The following is a 13,996-nucleotide window of genomic DNA, read 5'->3' as shown; positions in this document are numbered from 1 at the left end:
TGAGTACTTTAAGGTGGATTATCTTTTGCAATGGCAAACCAGGAGGCAAGCCTGCTTGGCCTCTTCCATTGACATGTATGAAGAGAAGGTTCTCTGTTCTCAAAAGCAAGCTGGGATCAACATATTCCACTTGCCACTGGCCTCATTGGCAACAAGCTGCCAGTCCCAGAGCTGTGTGCAACAACTGGGTGGGAGCAGTCCTGCCCTTCATCTCCAGATGCCTGTCCCCACCACCCCAGTCCTAGGGTTCTGCATCCAGTTTTATCTGCAGAGGAAAGCATCTTTCCTTTCCAAAAACCTTCAATATCCTTCTCCAGCTTTGCAAATACTCACTTACATGCGTATCTTCTTCTTTTAGGACGTAAAATCCTATATACCTGAGACTTCCTCCAGTTATTTACAAATTCTCACAGCTACTTAGCAATTGTGTTCCCCAGCAGAATGTTGAGATCAGGTTAAGAACAACAGAACCCACTGATAAAGTTTCTCAAAAACCATGGATTAAATGTCTGGATTTTAACCCAAGAGCAAAACGAATGCACTGGGTTTTAAACCAGTGAGTGAATGTGATGAAATCTATAATTTAAGAAGAAATATTCTAGTTTTAGTCTGGAGAATATCCTTGGAGCCAGGGAGACTGGTTGTAATGGAGACTCTAAGAGCCTAGCTTAGAGCAGAGATAGAAGGCAAAATGCAAATATATTTGAATGTTGTTTGGGTGCACCATCAGAAAAACTCTGTGATAGATCAGCTGTTAGAACTGAGAGAGAGGAGCAATTGACCGGGCTTCTTATTGGACAGGTGGATGGCTAGGCCTTCGCTGAAGCATACAGCCTGCTAGGGCTCTCCGCTTATATTTATTTTGAAAGTGGTTTTTCCTCCCATCTTCTTACACCAAAGCAGCAGCATATTGATAGGACTAACCTCCTAGAGGAGGACAAACTGCATTAAACTGAATGTGTATTTGCATTTTGATACATATTGCCACATTGTTCTTAAAAGTTGGGTTGTTGGTTTTTATTTTTTATTTTATTTATTTATTTATTTATTTGGTTGATCTGATATATGAAAGAATGATGTCTCACTGTCATTTTGGTTTTCACTTTCTTTTCTTTTTGGGGAGTTAGGATGTTTAGAAGACTAGAAGACCTAGATAGATAGATAGGTAGATCAATCTATTAATATTCCTGCTCAGTTTTCTATTGGTTTTGTTTTCCTTATTGATTTTTTTAAATTTTTTAATGTTTATTCATTATTGAGAGACAGAGAGACAGAGCATGAGCACGGGAGGGGCAGAGAGAGGGGGAGACACAGAATCCGAAGCAGGCTCCGGGCTCTGAGCTGTCAGCACAGAGCCTGACGCGGGGCTTGAACTCACAAACTGCAAGATCATGACCCGAGCCGAAGTCGGACATTTAACCGACTGAGCCACCCAGGTGCCCCTTCCTTATTGATTTTGAAGTTCCTTACATATTAAGGAGATCAGGACTTTACCTAGCCTATGCATTGTAAATATTTTTCCCAGTTAGATGTGTGGCTTGTCATATACGGGCAGTTTTATTTCTTATGGAGTCAAATTGGTCAATTTGTTTCTTTTATGACTTCTGCGATCGTATAACGCTTAGAAAAGCTTTCCATAATTATTTACATGTCATCTTTCCTTTTTTTATCCAACATTTTTATAATTGCATCTTCAAGTTTAAATACTTGATTCGTATGCTACTGTTTTGATGAAAGGAGATAAGAATCCACAAATGCTTACTTAAAGCCCCAGCACTATTCACTGGGTAACCCATCATTTCCTCTTCTGCTTTAAAAGTATCTTTTTTAAAACTATAAATTTAATTTCTATGCATATGTATCTCCATTTTTGGATTCTCCAGTCTGATCCATTAAGCCTATCTATTCTAGTGTTAATGAAAACTGTTTCAATCATTGTGATGTTATAATATGGTTATTTTCTGTTGAGGCTTATCCCATTCATACTCTTTTGAATTTCTTTAATAAATAAAGAGAATTATCTTTATTCCCTTACTCAAGCTTTTTTTTTCTTTCATGACTAAAACAGAACTTTCTAATCGATTCTAATTTGCATGAAAGAAAATGATTGAGTCTCTGTAACTCTATTTAAGAGCTGTATAGTTGATTCTGTCTGATTTTCCACATACACAAGCATATCATTTGCCAGTGGTAATTTTTGCTTCCAATTTTTATAACTTTTTTCTTTCTCTTGCCTAATTGCATAGGCCAGTAACTCCAGAACAGCATCAACCAATAGCGATGACAGTGTACATTCTTGTTGTGTTTTCCACTTTACTGACAACGCTTTAGGTGTTTAACAAATAAACATTTTATCAGCTCTCAGCAGAGAAGCTACACACGGCCTCTGACTTTCCGATTCTTCTGGGCCTTCTTTAGTGGCTTCCTTTGTCCAGAACCTTCAACCCTGCAACTGCCCTACCTTTGTTGAAAGGTGAAAAGTTAGATTCTTCTTCAGCTATTGCCTCCAAAGGAAAAACTGGAGCGCAGGGCTGGAATTCAAAAGAGCAACTGCCAGAGCCCCGGGCTGGAAGAAGTTCCCTCTTGCTCCAGGACTCAGGCCACAGAAGGAAGAACCCGAGGGTGGGGAGGAGTCGGGGCCACCCCCGCCCCCAGCCCCACGTCGGTGCCACCCGCGGAGATGAAATGTGAGCCCGGGTGGCCCAGGACGCCGGAGCGGCTGCCTCGCCTGCCGCCTGAGCGCCGCGGGCAGAGACAAAGAGACCTCGACCCCAGCGCAGCCCCGCGCGCCCCGGCCGGGCTCCCCTCGAAGACGCTCAGGGCAATGGCCCGGTCCCCGCGCGACCCCCCTCTCGGGAGCGCTGCCCTCTCCCTCTGACCGCGCTCCGGCTCCTCCGCGGCCCGGGCTCTCCCTTCTCCACCCCCATCAGCCCTCTCTCCAGTCTGTGCGTCTGTCCGTCTGTCCTGGCGCGCAACCTCCGGCCACCGGCTTGGATGGACGCGCTGAGGCTGCCCGGGGGTCCAGGAATCTTGCTTCCGAAGCTGGTCCTGCTCTTTGTCTACGCAGGTCAGTGGCCTGGGGCGGCGGGAGAGGGGAACGAGACTTGGGACTGAGCTCGGGTCGCCCTCTGGCCACGCGGGTTGGGCGGGAGGCACGGGGACCTCGGTGGGAGAGCCGAGACGGGGTGGTCCCCGCCGGGCAGCCAGGGAAGCCGGCGTGCTGCGACCCTCGGCTCGACCTCCCCCGAGGTTTTGTTTTGTTTTGCTCCTTTTCTTTAACTTTCCCTTTCCCCTTTCCTCCTCCCTTCTCTCTCTGCAAGCAATTTAAAACTCCCAGTCCAATTTAAAAATCCCAAACGCACATTTAGAGGATTTCACTCTCTGGATAGCGTTCCATTGATCCTGTCCACGACTCAGGAATCTGGGGGTTGAGGGCAGAGACTGAGGGGTGGGAGAAAAGCATTTTTTTTTTAAAGTACCCGAGATTCAGAGAGGTGTTTGCTGAAGTTTTAACATGAACTAATGTGGTGACTTTTCCATTCCAAGGTAGTCTATCTCCTCTCCTTGCTACCCCCCACATTCTGAGTATTTGGAAATATAAAGCCTTAGACTATCGGGTTTTTTGTTTTGTTTTTTTTCACTTTAGAAGATGATTCTCAAGTGTGGTAGTCTGGATAATTGGGTGCTTTGAGTTCAAATAGGAGGTTTTCGGGAGGCGTAAATTCACCCAGAGTCTAATCCTGTTTTCATCGATTTCGTGAAGCTCTGTTTATAGGTGAAAGGAATTTCATTTCCCTCCTCCTAATTATTCTTCCTGAGAATTGCTAATAATTGATGGAGCAAAGCGGTTTTCTTGTTTCATGATTGATATGGAACTCAAAATGGCTTTTCACTGGTTATTCATGTATAAAGTTAATTACACATGTGGTTTTGCATTTGCTTCCTATTCACAAAAGAAGCTGAAAGCAAAGTTCTTTGTAAAATGTTTTCATGTCTCTCGCTTCCTAGGACAAAAAGAAAAAAAAAAATCACAGGCTTACCTGTGACCTTGCAATAGTAAATTTATGTAGCACTGTGATTTATTTCTTGATACTTAACAAAGATTGAGACTGACATGAAGAGGTTCTTCCACATTATTGAACGTGAACGTCAAGAGAATTGAACTTCTCATTCAACCTTGCCAGAAATGACTCCCCAAACTTCTATAGAAATTTTCAATTTATACACTAAAATGTGAATTAGTGGCTGTCTTTAAATTATTTAAAAGATATTTTATTGCAAGGAAAATGCTGACTTTCAAGTGCAAAAATTCATCAAAGTAGGAAAAGAACTTCCTACTTAATGAGGAGAAACTGCATTCTAATCCGTTTGCGTATTTCTGTACCTTAAAGTGTATTCCAGAATTTGTGAAGCTAAAAGAAACAATTGCGTTATTTGCTTTATGGTAAAATCTTCCCATTCGTTCATTTGAAGCAATGATTCTTTTTACCTCCTCTGTTTATCCAAAAACAAAAATAAAAATAAGAAAATAGAACAAAACCTCACTCATCTTTACTCAAGCACACCGTTGAACAACAACTTACTCTTGTCTATTTTATTCCCTGTGGTAAACTGAAAGCTTCTAATGCACACGCTTTTCCTTCCTTTCGTCCTGTGCCCCCACCCCACCCCCACCCCACCTCCACCCCCACCCCACCCTGTGCTTGGCGAACAATCCCCAGGGTTCAGGAAATCTGCAAAGCCTTCTGGCAACAAGTTTGGTTAGTTGAGAAAGTTTCTCTGCATTCATTTCTTCTCTTCTTAGGCGTACCCCCCTCAAAAGCTACAGAATAACTACAAGCCAATAATACTAAATTAACTATCTTTGATAAGAAATATTTAGCCAGTGTGTTCTTTGGTGTTAACTCCCGAACTCTTTGCTTCAGAAATCCCTTTATGCTTGCCTTATTTATTTACCCAATATTCACTGAGTGAGGCATGTTGAGTGTTATATAGGACAGAGGCCTTGCTCTGAGTTTCATCTGGGAGATAAAGGAGGCCTATTATAATGTATAAAAGGCTGTGTCATAGGCGAATTACAGTCATGTGCCACAACTGTTCACAGGAGGGAACCTCATAGCTGGCTTAGGAGAGTAAGCTCCAGGAAGATGATGTCTGTTTTGTTCAGCATGATGTTCAGAGACTGGCAAAATACCCGGCCCGTAAGAAGAACCCAATAAGTAATCGCTCAGAGAAATTGAACGTAAGGAGGAATTTAGGGACTAGATAGGGAAGCCTTGGACATAAGGAAATGGAGGAGGATATAATGTGAACAAAGGCAAAAACCATGAGATATGTATTTGTAATGATACAGAATTCATTTTGGTTGGAACTAAGACATGTGGCTGGAAGTGAGGACTGGGGGATGATGAGGAAACAATGCCGATCTAACAGTTGAGACACCCTGTTAAATAAATTTCCAGCTTTAATGGGACAAAAACCTATGTAGATGCACCGCCTATAACCTGAATTATTTTCCCCCAAAGCAGATGCACTAAATTCATGCTCCCTTTGATAAGGAGGTACGGGCGAAGTTTCTGTGCCTAAAGCATCACGTTTTGCTGTGGAACCACCTTCGGAAAGAGACCCGATGACATTTATGCTGTTATCCAACTCCCACCGCAGGCAACAAAGACAGGATTTGGCCAAGGTTTTACCTTCCCAGCCTCAGCCAGTGACTGCTGTCCCCTCCCTTTCCTTCCTCCCTTATCCTCAGCTGTAGCTTACAAGAGCCATTTCTGAGCATGTGCTTTGCAACCAGATGTCGCTTTTCCTGTGCCACGGATTCCTTGAGGTGGGGGTGAGGGTTGGAGAACCTTCTTCCACATCATGCCTTTGATTCAAGTCACTGAAGAAAGTTTGAACTGGCTACTTTTCAAGAATATTCACTCGAATATTAGAGGTAATATCAATTATCTTCTGAAACAATTGGAATGTTCCATTCCTTACAAGTGAGAAAATGCTCTGGTGCCTTCCAAATCCGATTTTCACAGAATTGCTCTCCACTAAACTGGAGAGAGCAACTGACATAGAAGATTTGACGTGTGGTCAAAACCTCAGTTCGAGAATGTTGTGATTGTGAATCTGTTTGCCATACTCTTACATCTGCCCTTGTCGTTTAATTCTGGGAAGTAGACAGGAGTGCTAGAAAGTGCCATCAAAATAAGGAACAACTTGTGACACGATCCTGATGTTTGCTGCAGGTATAATCCAGCTCCTTGGCTACAAGATGTTGGTTTCCTGTAACACTGGTTCAAAATATTTTGATAACACCACATCCTTATAATAGTAGTAACTGGAATACAATAATAGTAATTGAACCTTTGGTATTCATGGAGAGTTTAATAAGACGTCACTATCAAGGGCATCATTCCGAAGGCACCCCATGAAGCTACTTACATATGGGTTGTCCTGCTCACACAGAAAAAATGGGGACATCGGCTCTTCCACTCTCCGAATGGCTTTAAAGAACATGCAGCAAAACATCCCGGTTAAGCCTCTTGAGACAACTAACTAATCTAAATGTTTGAATTAACTAAACAGCACTAAAAATGAGAGCTATAGAAGTTCATAGGGAAAAATGAGAAGATAAATAGCCTTAAAAAGTGTGATGCACTCTGCAAAGAGCATACCCTGTCAGTAAGTCATTAGATTGTGCTTCTGTCTTCAAAATTTAGTAGTGGTTTTCAGTAGAGTTACTGAATCTTACAAAGTAATTATTTCTTCCTCTCCTTTCTTCTTACCTCATCTCAGAAGAAAACATTAAGGTTTATTAATTTATGGGGTAGAAGTAAAACGGAGGGGGAAAAAGGTGAATGTTTTCACGTGTTCTGCAAAGGCCATGCATTATTGAAAAAGATCAATGAACTTTGCTACTTTGTGATGACATTCATTTGTCAAGAATCATCCTGTCAGGGAGGTAATTTAAAAACAAAATCTAGGGGCGCCTGGGTGGCTCAGTCAGTTCAGCGTCCAACTTCGGCTCAGGTCATGATCTCACATCTTGTGGGTTCAAGCCTCGTGTTGGGCTCTGTGCCGACAGCTCAGAGCCTCGAGCCTGCTTCGGATTCTGTGTCTCCCTCTCTCTTTGCCCCTCCCACCTTGTCCTCTCTCTCTCTCTCTCTCTCTCTCCCAAAAATAAATATACATTAATTTTTTTTTAATCTAAATTTTTCTTTCTGGATAAATCAATCACCTGAACACACAGACATAATGTAACATCTTGTACTTTTCGGTTATGGTTTGACAGGCAAGCAAAAGTGTTACATAATTTAGATAAGAGTTGATATTACCTCTAGGGATTGAGTTGGAAAGGACTTCCTTTGTGATTCTTGAACGTGTAACTTAAATTACCAGACTATATTTAGTGCGTTTCTAATCATGTACCTCAAACTCACATATCCATGATAATTTATACCAGTGATCATAATTAAATAATCATCTGAACTTGTTAAACATAAATCATTTAGGTGGCACGAAGAATTTTTAAAAGCTAGGGCAATTTTTATTCAAATGTGGGGTCTAATTTTCCTTGCCGAAAACATATGGAAGAAAAAAGACAGTAATTTGGCTTTATCAGCTCCAACATGTCCTTTCTGCTCAGAAAGCACCTTTTTCCCTTCCCGTAGTGCTGTCTCATAACTTGTTGATTCTTAAATCTAACATTAAATAAATTCTTAATTATTCACAAGATAGTTATCTACGGAAACGCCTTCCTACAACTAACCCGTTATCTTCCAATCCAGATGAATTGACAGGATATGCAGACTCATTTGTGTTACCATATGTGTGCAAACTGTCATTACGAGGGTGAAACAAAATGTACAGAAAGAGTAACATAATGCATTGTCATAAAAATATACATTATCTAAAAAGTATCTCCAGTTGACAATATACACGTCAATAACACATGCCATCAAATGACCTTAATGTGACCCTCAAGTCAAAAGACTTTATCATTTCGAAATTGTTATAAGAATTCTGTGGCAAAATTGAATGGCTGATCTGTTGGATCATTCATTTCTCCTTCCGTTGTCCCGTTCAGCACTTCCAACTACCAGTTATGGTGTTGGATGAAGGAAATTCAAAACAGAATGGTCTTTGCCTCTTCTGGATTTACGTCCAATAGGGAAGGAAGACTAGTTTAGATGCTTATTCATGTTTTAGAATTCTGAGTATGCAAAATGAATACCTAAATGCACCGAAGTGTGGTCGCTGACCGATGGAGATATAAAATAGAATACTTTTCATGAAGCTGTGATTTCAGAACTGTAAAGGACGTGTGTGGTGTTTCTTTTGCAGAGGATTGCCTTGCTCAGTGTGGCAAAGACTGCAGATCTTACTGCTGCGATGGGGCCACGCCCTACTGTTGTTCCTACTACGCCTATATTGGGAATATCCTCTCGTGAGTACTGGTCAAGTTCGGCAATACTGATGCTCTTTCCATTCCTCAGTTACGTGTTCACAAAGTACCAAGGTATAGAGGTAGGGGCAAGAAATTTTAAAGGGTTTTTTTTTTTTAAGTTTATTTATTTATTTTGAGATGGGGAGAGAAGCGGGGCGGTGGGGGGGAGCCCCAAGCAGGCTCCGCACCGTCACATGAAATGCTACGTGTGACCTGAGCTGAGACCACATGAAATGCTTGATCACATGAAACACTAGATGTGACCTGATCTGAAATCAAGGGTGGGACGCTCAACTGACTGAGCCACATGGGTGCCCAAAGAGTGGTTATTGACATAAAACCTTCCCTGGAGATATTAAACACTCATCACTATCTACAGTGTTATATTATCTAACAAAATATGCAAAGTGATATGCAACATAAGCTGCTTTTGTTAGAAGAGGGTTAAGAAGTATTCTTTTACGCTTAATTTGTGTTCTATAATAACAATGTTTCTAGTCGACCACATGCATATTACTGATCATTTTTTAACATTGTCAATTATATGGTTTTGTCTGCTTTGTTGAAGGATTTGTAAGTTAGAATTTGTCATTTAATTATGGCTAGTATATTTTGCCATGTATTTGTCTATCTCATTCAGTAGATGAGAGACATTATGAATAAAAACAGTTAAGATACGAAATGTCAATTTTCTACATAATGTATGTTGAACAACTTCGGGAAATAAGCTTAGAGCCCAAGAAAGTCTAAGCATCAACCCTATACGGTGGTAACCAAGTACAAACACGAGTGAAACAAACACACATAGACTGTGTTTAACATTCCTCCATAACAAATTGAGAATTTATTTTGGAGATGCCCCTGGGCAAAGGGACATGGAGAAGCTGGAACGGCCTTCAGGGTTGTATGTCTGAAGGGTTTGCAATTCTTTGTTCTTCTACATGGATCTTAAAGTCAAGAAATTAGAAAATTAGGAACGTAAAACTTTTCAGAGTCAAAAATCACACGTGGCTTTCAAATAACAGCCAGGATCTAGTCTTTTAGACTAGCTCCTTAGTTTTTATTTTTCAAGTGAATATCACGATAACTCATTCTCCATTCCCTGAGGACAGAAGAGCTGGCACCACATACACTTTCTAAAATCAAAGTTGGGGCTGATAGTGGAGATCATAACTGTCTGAATAAGGCCAAAAATAATCATACTTCAGGATACTCTTGAAGTCTGCCATGGCTCTAAGACTTGTCAGGCTATAATAAAGATTGATGAACGGAATTTAAGCATTCTTGAAATGCAAAATAACTCTAAATAAAATGTTTGACATTTTCTCCCGGAAGTCTTGCTGAAAAAGGGCTTAAGTCTCCTTCTTAATATTAGAGATCAGTCAGAATGATATTTACGGGATTAATCAGCTCAGAATACGCTCAATATAAATATATAAGGATGTTTCACATGTGTATGTCACTTCTCACGCTTGAAGTACTTTAAAATAGGGGCGCCTGGGTGGCTCCATCGGTTGTGCGTCCAACTCAGGTCATGAGTTCCGTTTGTGAGTTCGAGCCCCGTGTCGGGCTTTATGCTGACAGGTCAGAGCCTGGAGCCTGCTTTGGATTTTGTGTCTCCCTCTGTCTCTCTGCCCTCCCCCGTTCACGCTCCGTCTTTCTCTCTCTCTCTGGAAAATAAATAAACATTAAAAAAAAATTTGCAATTTAAAATAATTTAAAAGACATAATTACTGAATTCCAATTTCATTTTCCAGTGGATTCCACATGCCAGCTGTTGGTGTTTCAGGGAGAGGTGCAGGTGGGCTCAAAAGGTGGTACGGATTTGAGGAAAGAAGCTTCAGAGTGATTCCGTGATTCTCTGGTCCCCTGGCTCCTGGTCCCATCCACTAATATCCATTACTGTGTGCGTTGTGTCCTTATTTGTCACCTCACAGCTAACTGCACCCTGGGGAATACAGAGAGAAGAAAAAATTACTAAAATCAGAACTTTAAAAAATTTAAGTTTACAGATGCGCTTTGTATGTTTTATATTTGCATTCAGATTTACATTTTTATGGTAGGCGTTGTAACTCTTTAATTTTACCCTTGGTTAAAGTAAAGAGTTAGTGGAATTGATCTATTTGGGTTATTAGGGCCATGGACTGGTTATATTTGAAGAGAAGAATTGTGTTTTGAGTTGGGGGGAGAATAAACACAGATGGCGTTATATTTCAGGCGGTTATAACTGAATTCTGTGTTCAAAATAGAAGCCATTAAGTAAATCCTTTGGTAAACAATTCTCAGGAGAAAAAAAAAAAAAGAGAAGCTTTAAAGTGTTTTCCCCCACTGAATAAAGGAGAATACATTTTCAGGATTTCCAGTAATTGTTTAAGATTTGAAAAGAGTTCTTAACTCCACCCAAAGCTTTTTTTTTTTTTTTTAAGTTGTGGGGGGAAAGGAGATAGAAACAAAATCATTCCAAGAATGCTTACAAAAGTTCTTTCATGCACATGTTTTCAAATATTGCTATTTTGGAACACATAAACTACCTTCCTCTCTTCCAAGTATCCAGGCACATTCTTGCTAAAATCATTTTAATCATCTTAACGGAAAGTTAAATCTTTGTCCTTATTAGAAAAGTAATAAGGAAGAAAGCTGTAAACACAATGGGATGTAATGTACCCTAAATGGCTAATTTTATAAATTGGTTATAATTTGCTTTCTATTTTTATATGTTTTCAAAATAGAAGATATCTTGGCTCAGCTTAAAATGAACTAAAAAGAGTGCAAAGTACAATCTGGGTCATTCTAAACTGTTCACAAATCGGTAAGGTAATGTACAGTCAATCCTCATCGCTGAGGCCCCTCTAAAATAATCAGAGAGAAGTGTTCAGCCCTAACTCTGTTTCCTTCAACTCCCTTTTCTGTTTTACAAATGAACCACTAAGGTTCATTTGTAAAGAGATCCCAAGAGCTAAATTTACCTTTTAGTTGAAAAGCCTTACTTACATTACTCAGGTCCCTTGTTTTTAGACATTTTACATTCTAAATATGAGTTAATTTTGACAAATAAATTTAGATTCTACATCCCCACATTTTTTTTCTTTTTTCAGTTAGGAATTTTTTAAAGTTTATTTGTTTATTTTCAGAGAGAGGGAGAGAGGGAGAGCATGGGTGGGGTAGAAGCAAAGAAAATTCCAAACAAGGTCCACACTGTCAGCACAGAGCCTGACACGGGGCTTGAACTCACAAACTATGAGATCGTGACCTGAGCTGAAATCAAGAGTTGGACGCTTAACCGACTGAGCCACCCAGGCACCCCTTCAGTCAGGAATTTTTAATTTTACATGTGTCTCCTGAAAAATTTTAAAAATTCAACTTTTAAAATGGCATATCTACTTTTTAATTGGAGTATAGTCGGCATATAACATTATGTTAGTTTCAGGTGTGCAACATATTGATTCAATATTTGTACATATTGCAAAATGATCACCACAGTAAGTCTATTTTAAATAGCATATTTAGGGGCGCCTGGGTGGCGCAGTCGGTTAAGCGTCCGACTTCAGCCAGGTCACGATCTCGCGGTCCGTGAGTTCGAGCCCCGCGTCGGGCTCTGGGCTGATGGCTCAGAGCCTGGAGCCTGTTTCCGATTCTGTGTCTCCCTCTCTCTCTGCCCCTCCCCCGTTCATGCTCTGTCTCTCTCTGTCCCAAAAATAAATAAACGTTGAAAAAAAAAATTTTAAAAAAAAATAAATAAATAAATAGCATATTTATTTTTGATCATTATGGTCACACATACTAAGTTCGATATAGAAAAATAGTCCCATTTTCCAGAATTTAAGAATGTTTTCACAGAAGTCAGCATATACTATGTAATCAGTTATTTACAAATACATATTGAGTGCTCATTAATTACTCTAGCAGTACTGAGCTAGGTTCTGGGATCCAAGGATGAATAAATGATATACCTTGACCTCTAGGATCTCACAATCTCATAAGAGAAGAAAGTGCAGAACATTTAATTCTGATTCAGTGAATTAATCTATCAAGTGTTATTGGAGGGCCAGGAAGAGAGAAAACAGCCAAGTCTTTGTGTGTAGTGTTTGGAAAGAAATGTTTAGGGAGCGTCTCATAAACATGAAATTGGATCAGAGTATTGAAAGATATTTATATAAATGGACAGCCAAGAAAGGGAGGTACATTCCAGGGAGAGACTGTCACTTGCAAAGGCAAAGATATAAGAATGGAACGGGTCAGTTTGAGAAAACCCATGTTATTCAATGTTGCTGTAGAAGGAAGGTTAAACTTTAAATATAACATATGAATAAGTAGGGGAGACAAAAGATAGGTCCTTACGTTCACATACTTTTAGTGGTCATGCTTAACAAAACTGAAACAAAATAATGTATTATTTTTCTTGATTAAGATAGCTGGTTTTATATAGAAATGACATACTCTTAGGTACTACTATGACAAAGGACATGGGTGAGAAGGGTACCAAATGGACATTATTTTATTTATGCCATAAAGAAAGGATTTGGAATAAACACTTTGAGATGTTGCGCTATTTAGAACAACTTACGACAGGACATGTGACCTTGGAATTACTTCTCCCTTTTTGAGACTTTTTGTCATCATGAGGGTAATTACCTGAAGATTAAAAGCCTCACTGTGCTTGAAAAAGAGAATTGGGTCAACTCAAGAAGTAAACAATTTCTCATCAAAATGATTCTCAAACATTTCATTTAGCCACTCTTCCCCGTGAAAAATAAATATCTGTGATGAATATGGAAAGGGATATTTCAATTTTTTTGCTGCTGATGAAGTTTAATTGACATGTCTGAGGGAGAGGATCCAGCATAAAGATGTGGTTTGTAGAGTACTCTTTAGCATTGGAAGAATTCAAGGGGGTAGAGGGTGCACTTGAGTGGCTAATTACTGTCAGTAATGGAATAAAGTAAAAACTTTACTGGACGTGAAGGGAAACTGCTTTGTGAGTAAAAAAAAGTATTGTCTGGTGTCGAATAGGAGCCCAATAATGCCTAGGATGGACTTAGTGAGCCCGATAACAAGATATAAGATTTAATCCTTTTATTCAGAAATAGATATTTGCTTTTCCAGTATGCCTCTGTAAAATACAGCTCTGTCGAGGGATTCCTCAGAGCACCATCTGGCCAACACAAAATCCCCGTGGGGAAAAAAATCAAGAGGAAGAACTAATAATGGAGATCCTGGTGGGATTAAGTTTCTTTTCTCCTCAATGAAATGTGAAAGATGTATTGCCCACAGTTTTGCAAAGACAGCTAATAAATATCACCACTGTGATTTTAGAACCATGTTACGCACGAAAGCAAAACCGAGCTAAAAGATAAAGGTTTCATATTTTCAAATGGCATTTGAAGCGTATGCTCATTAAGTAGCTGAACGTTCTGAATAAAACACGTGGGGCTCTTCAAATACTGACTGGGACATAATGTATTTTGAAAGGCCCTTTGGTATTGGGAACATCATTTAAAGTAATTAAAATAAAATATTCTTAGTACTTAGATATGAGAAAAACAACTCTGAAAG

At 39.8% G+C, this 13,996-nt stretch overlaps 1 protein-coding gene and 1 long non-coding RNA gene across 2 annotated transcripts in view; one reads left to right on the top strand and one right to left on the bottom strand.

The window, feature by feature from the left end:
• The first annotated feature begins 2,809 nt into the window (after positions 1-2,809).
• The window catches only part of CYYR1 (cysteine and tyrosine rich 1), a 105,823-nt gene continuing 94,636 nt past the window's right edge, over positions 2,810-13,996 (top strand). The window contains exons 1-2 of the mRNA XM_030329243.1: positions 2,810-3,067; positions 8,341-8,443. Of these exons, the coding sequence (XP_030185103.1) occupies positions 2,995-3,067; positions 8,341-8,443 (176 nt within the window). The 5' untranslated portion in view covers positions 2,810-2,994. The remainder of the gene's footprint in view (positions 3,068-8,340; positions 8,444-13,996) is intronic.
• LOC116738316 overlaps positions 10,157-13,996 on the bottom strand; it is a 45,334-nt gene continuing 41,494 nt past the window's right edge. Inside the window, exon 5 of the long non-coding RNA XR_004344106.1 lies at positions 10,157-10,391. This is a non-coding gene — a long non-coding RNA (uncharacterized LOC116738316). The remainder of the gene's footprint in view (positions 10,392-13,996) is intronic.

The sequence above is a fragment of the Lynx canadensis genome, chromosome C2 (assembly GCF_007474595.2).
Source record: "Lynx canadensis isolate LIC74 chromosome C2, mLynCan4.pri.v2, whole genome shotgun sequence".
NCBI classification, from domain to species: Eukaryota; Metazoa; Chordata; class Mammalia; order Carnivora; family Felidae; genus Lynx; species Lynx canadensis.
The sequence above is the reverse complement of the archived record's forward strand: the minus strand, read 5'-3'. Positions and strand labels throughout refer to the sequence as shown.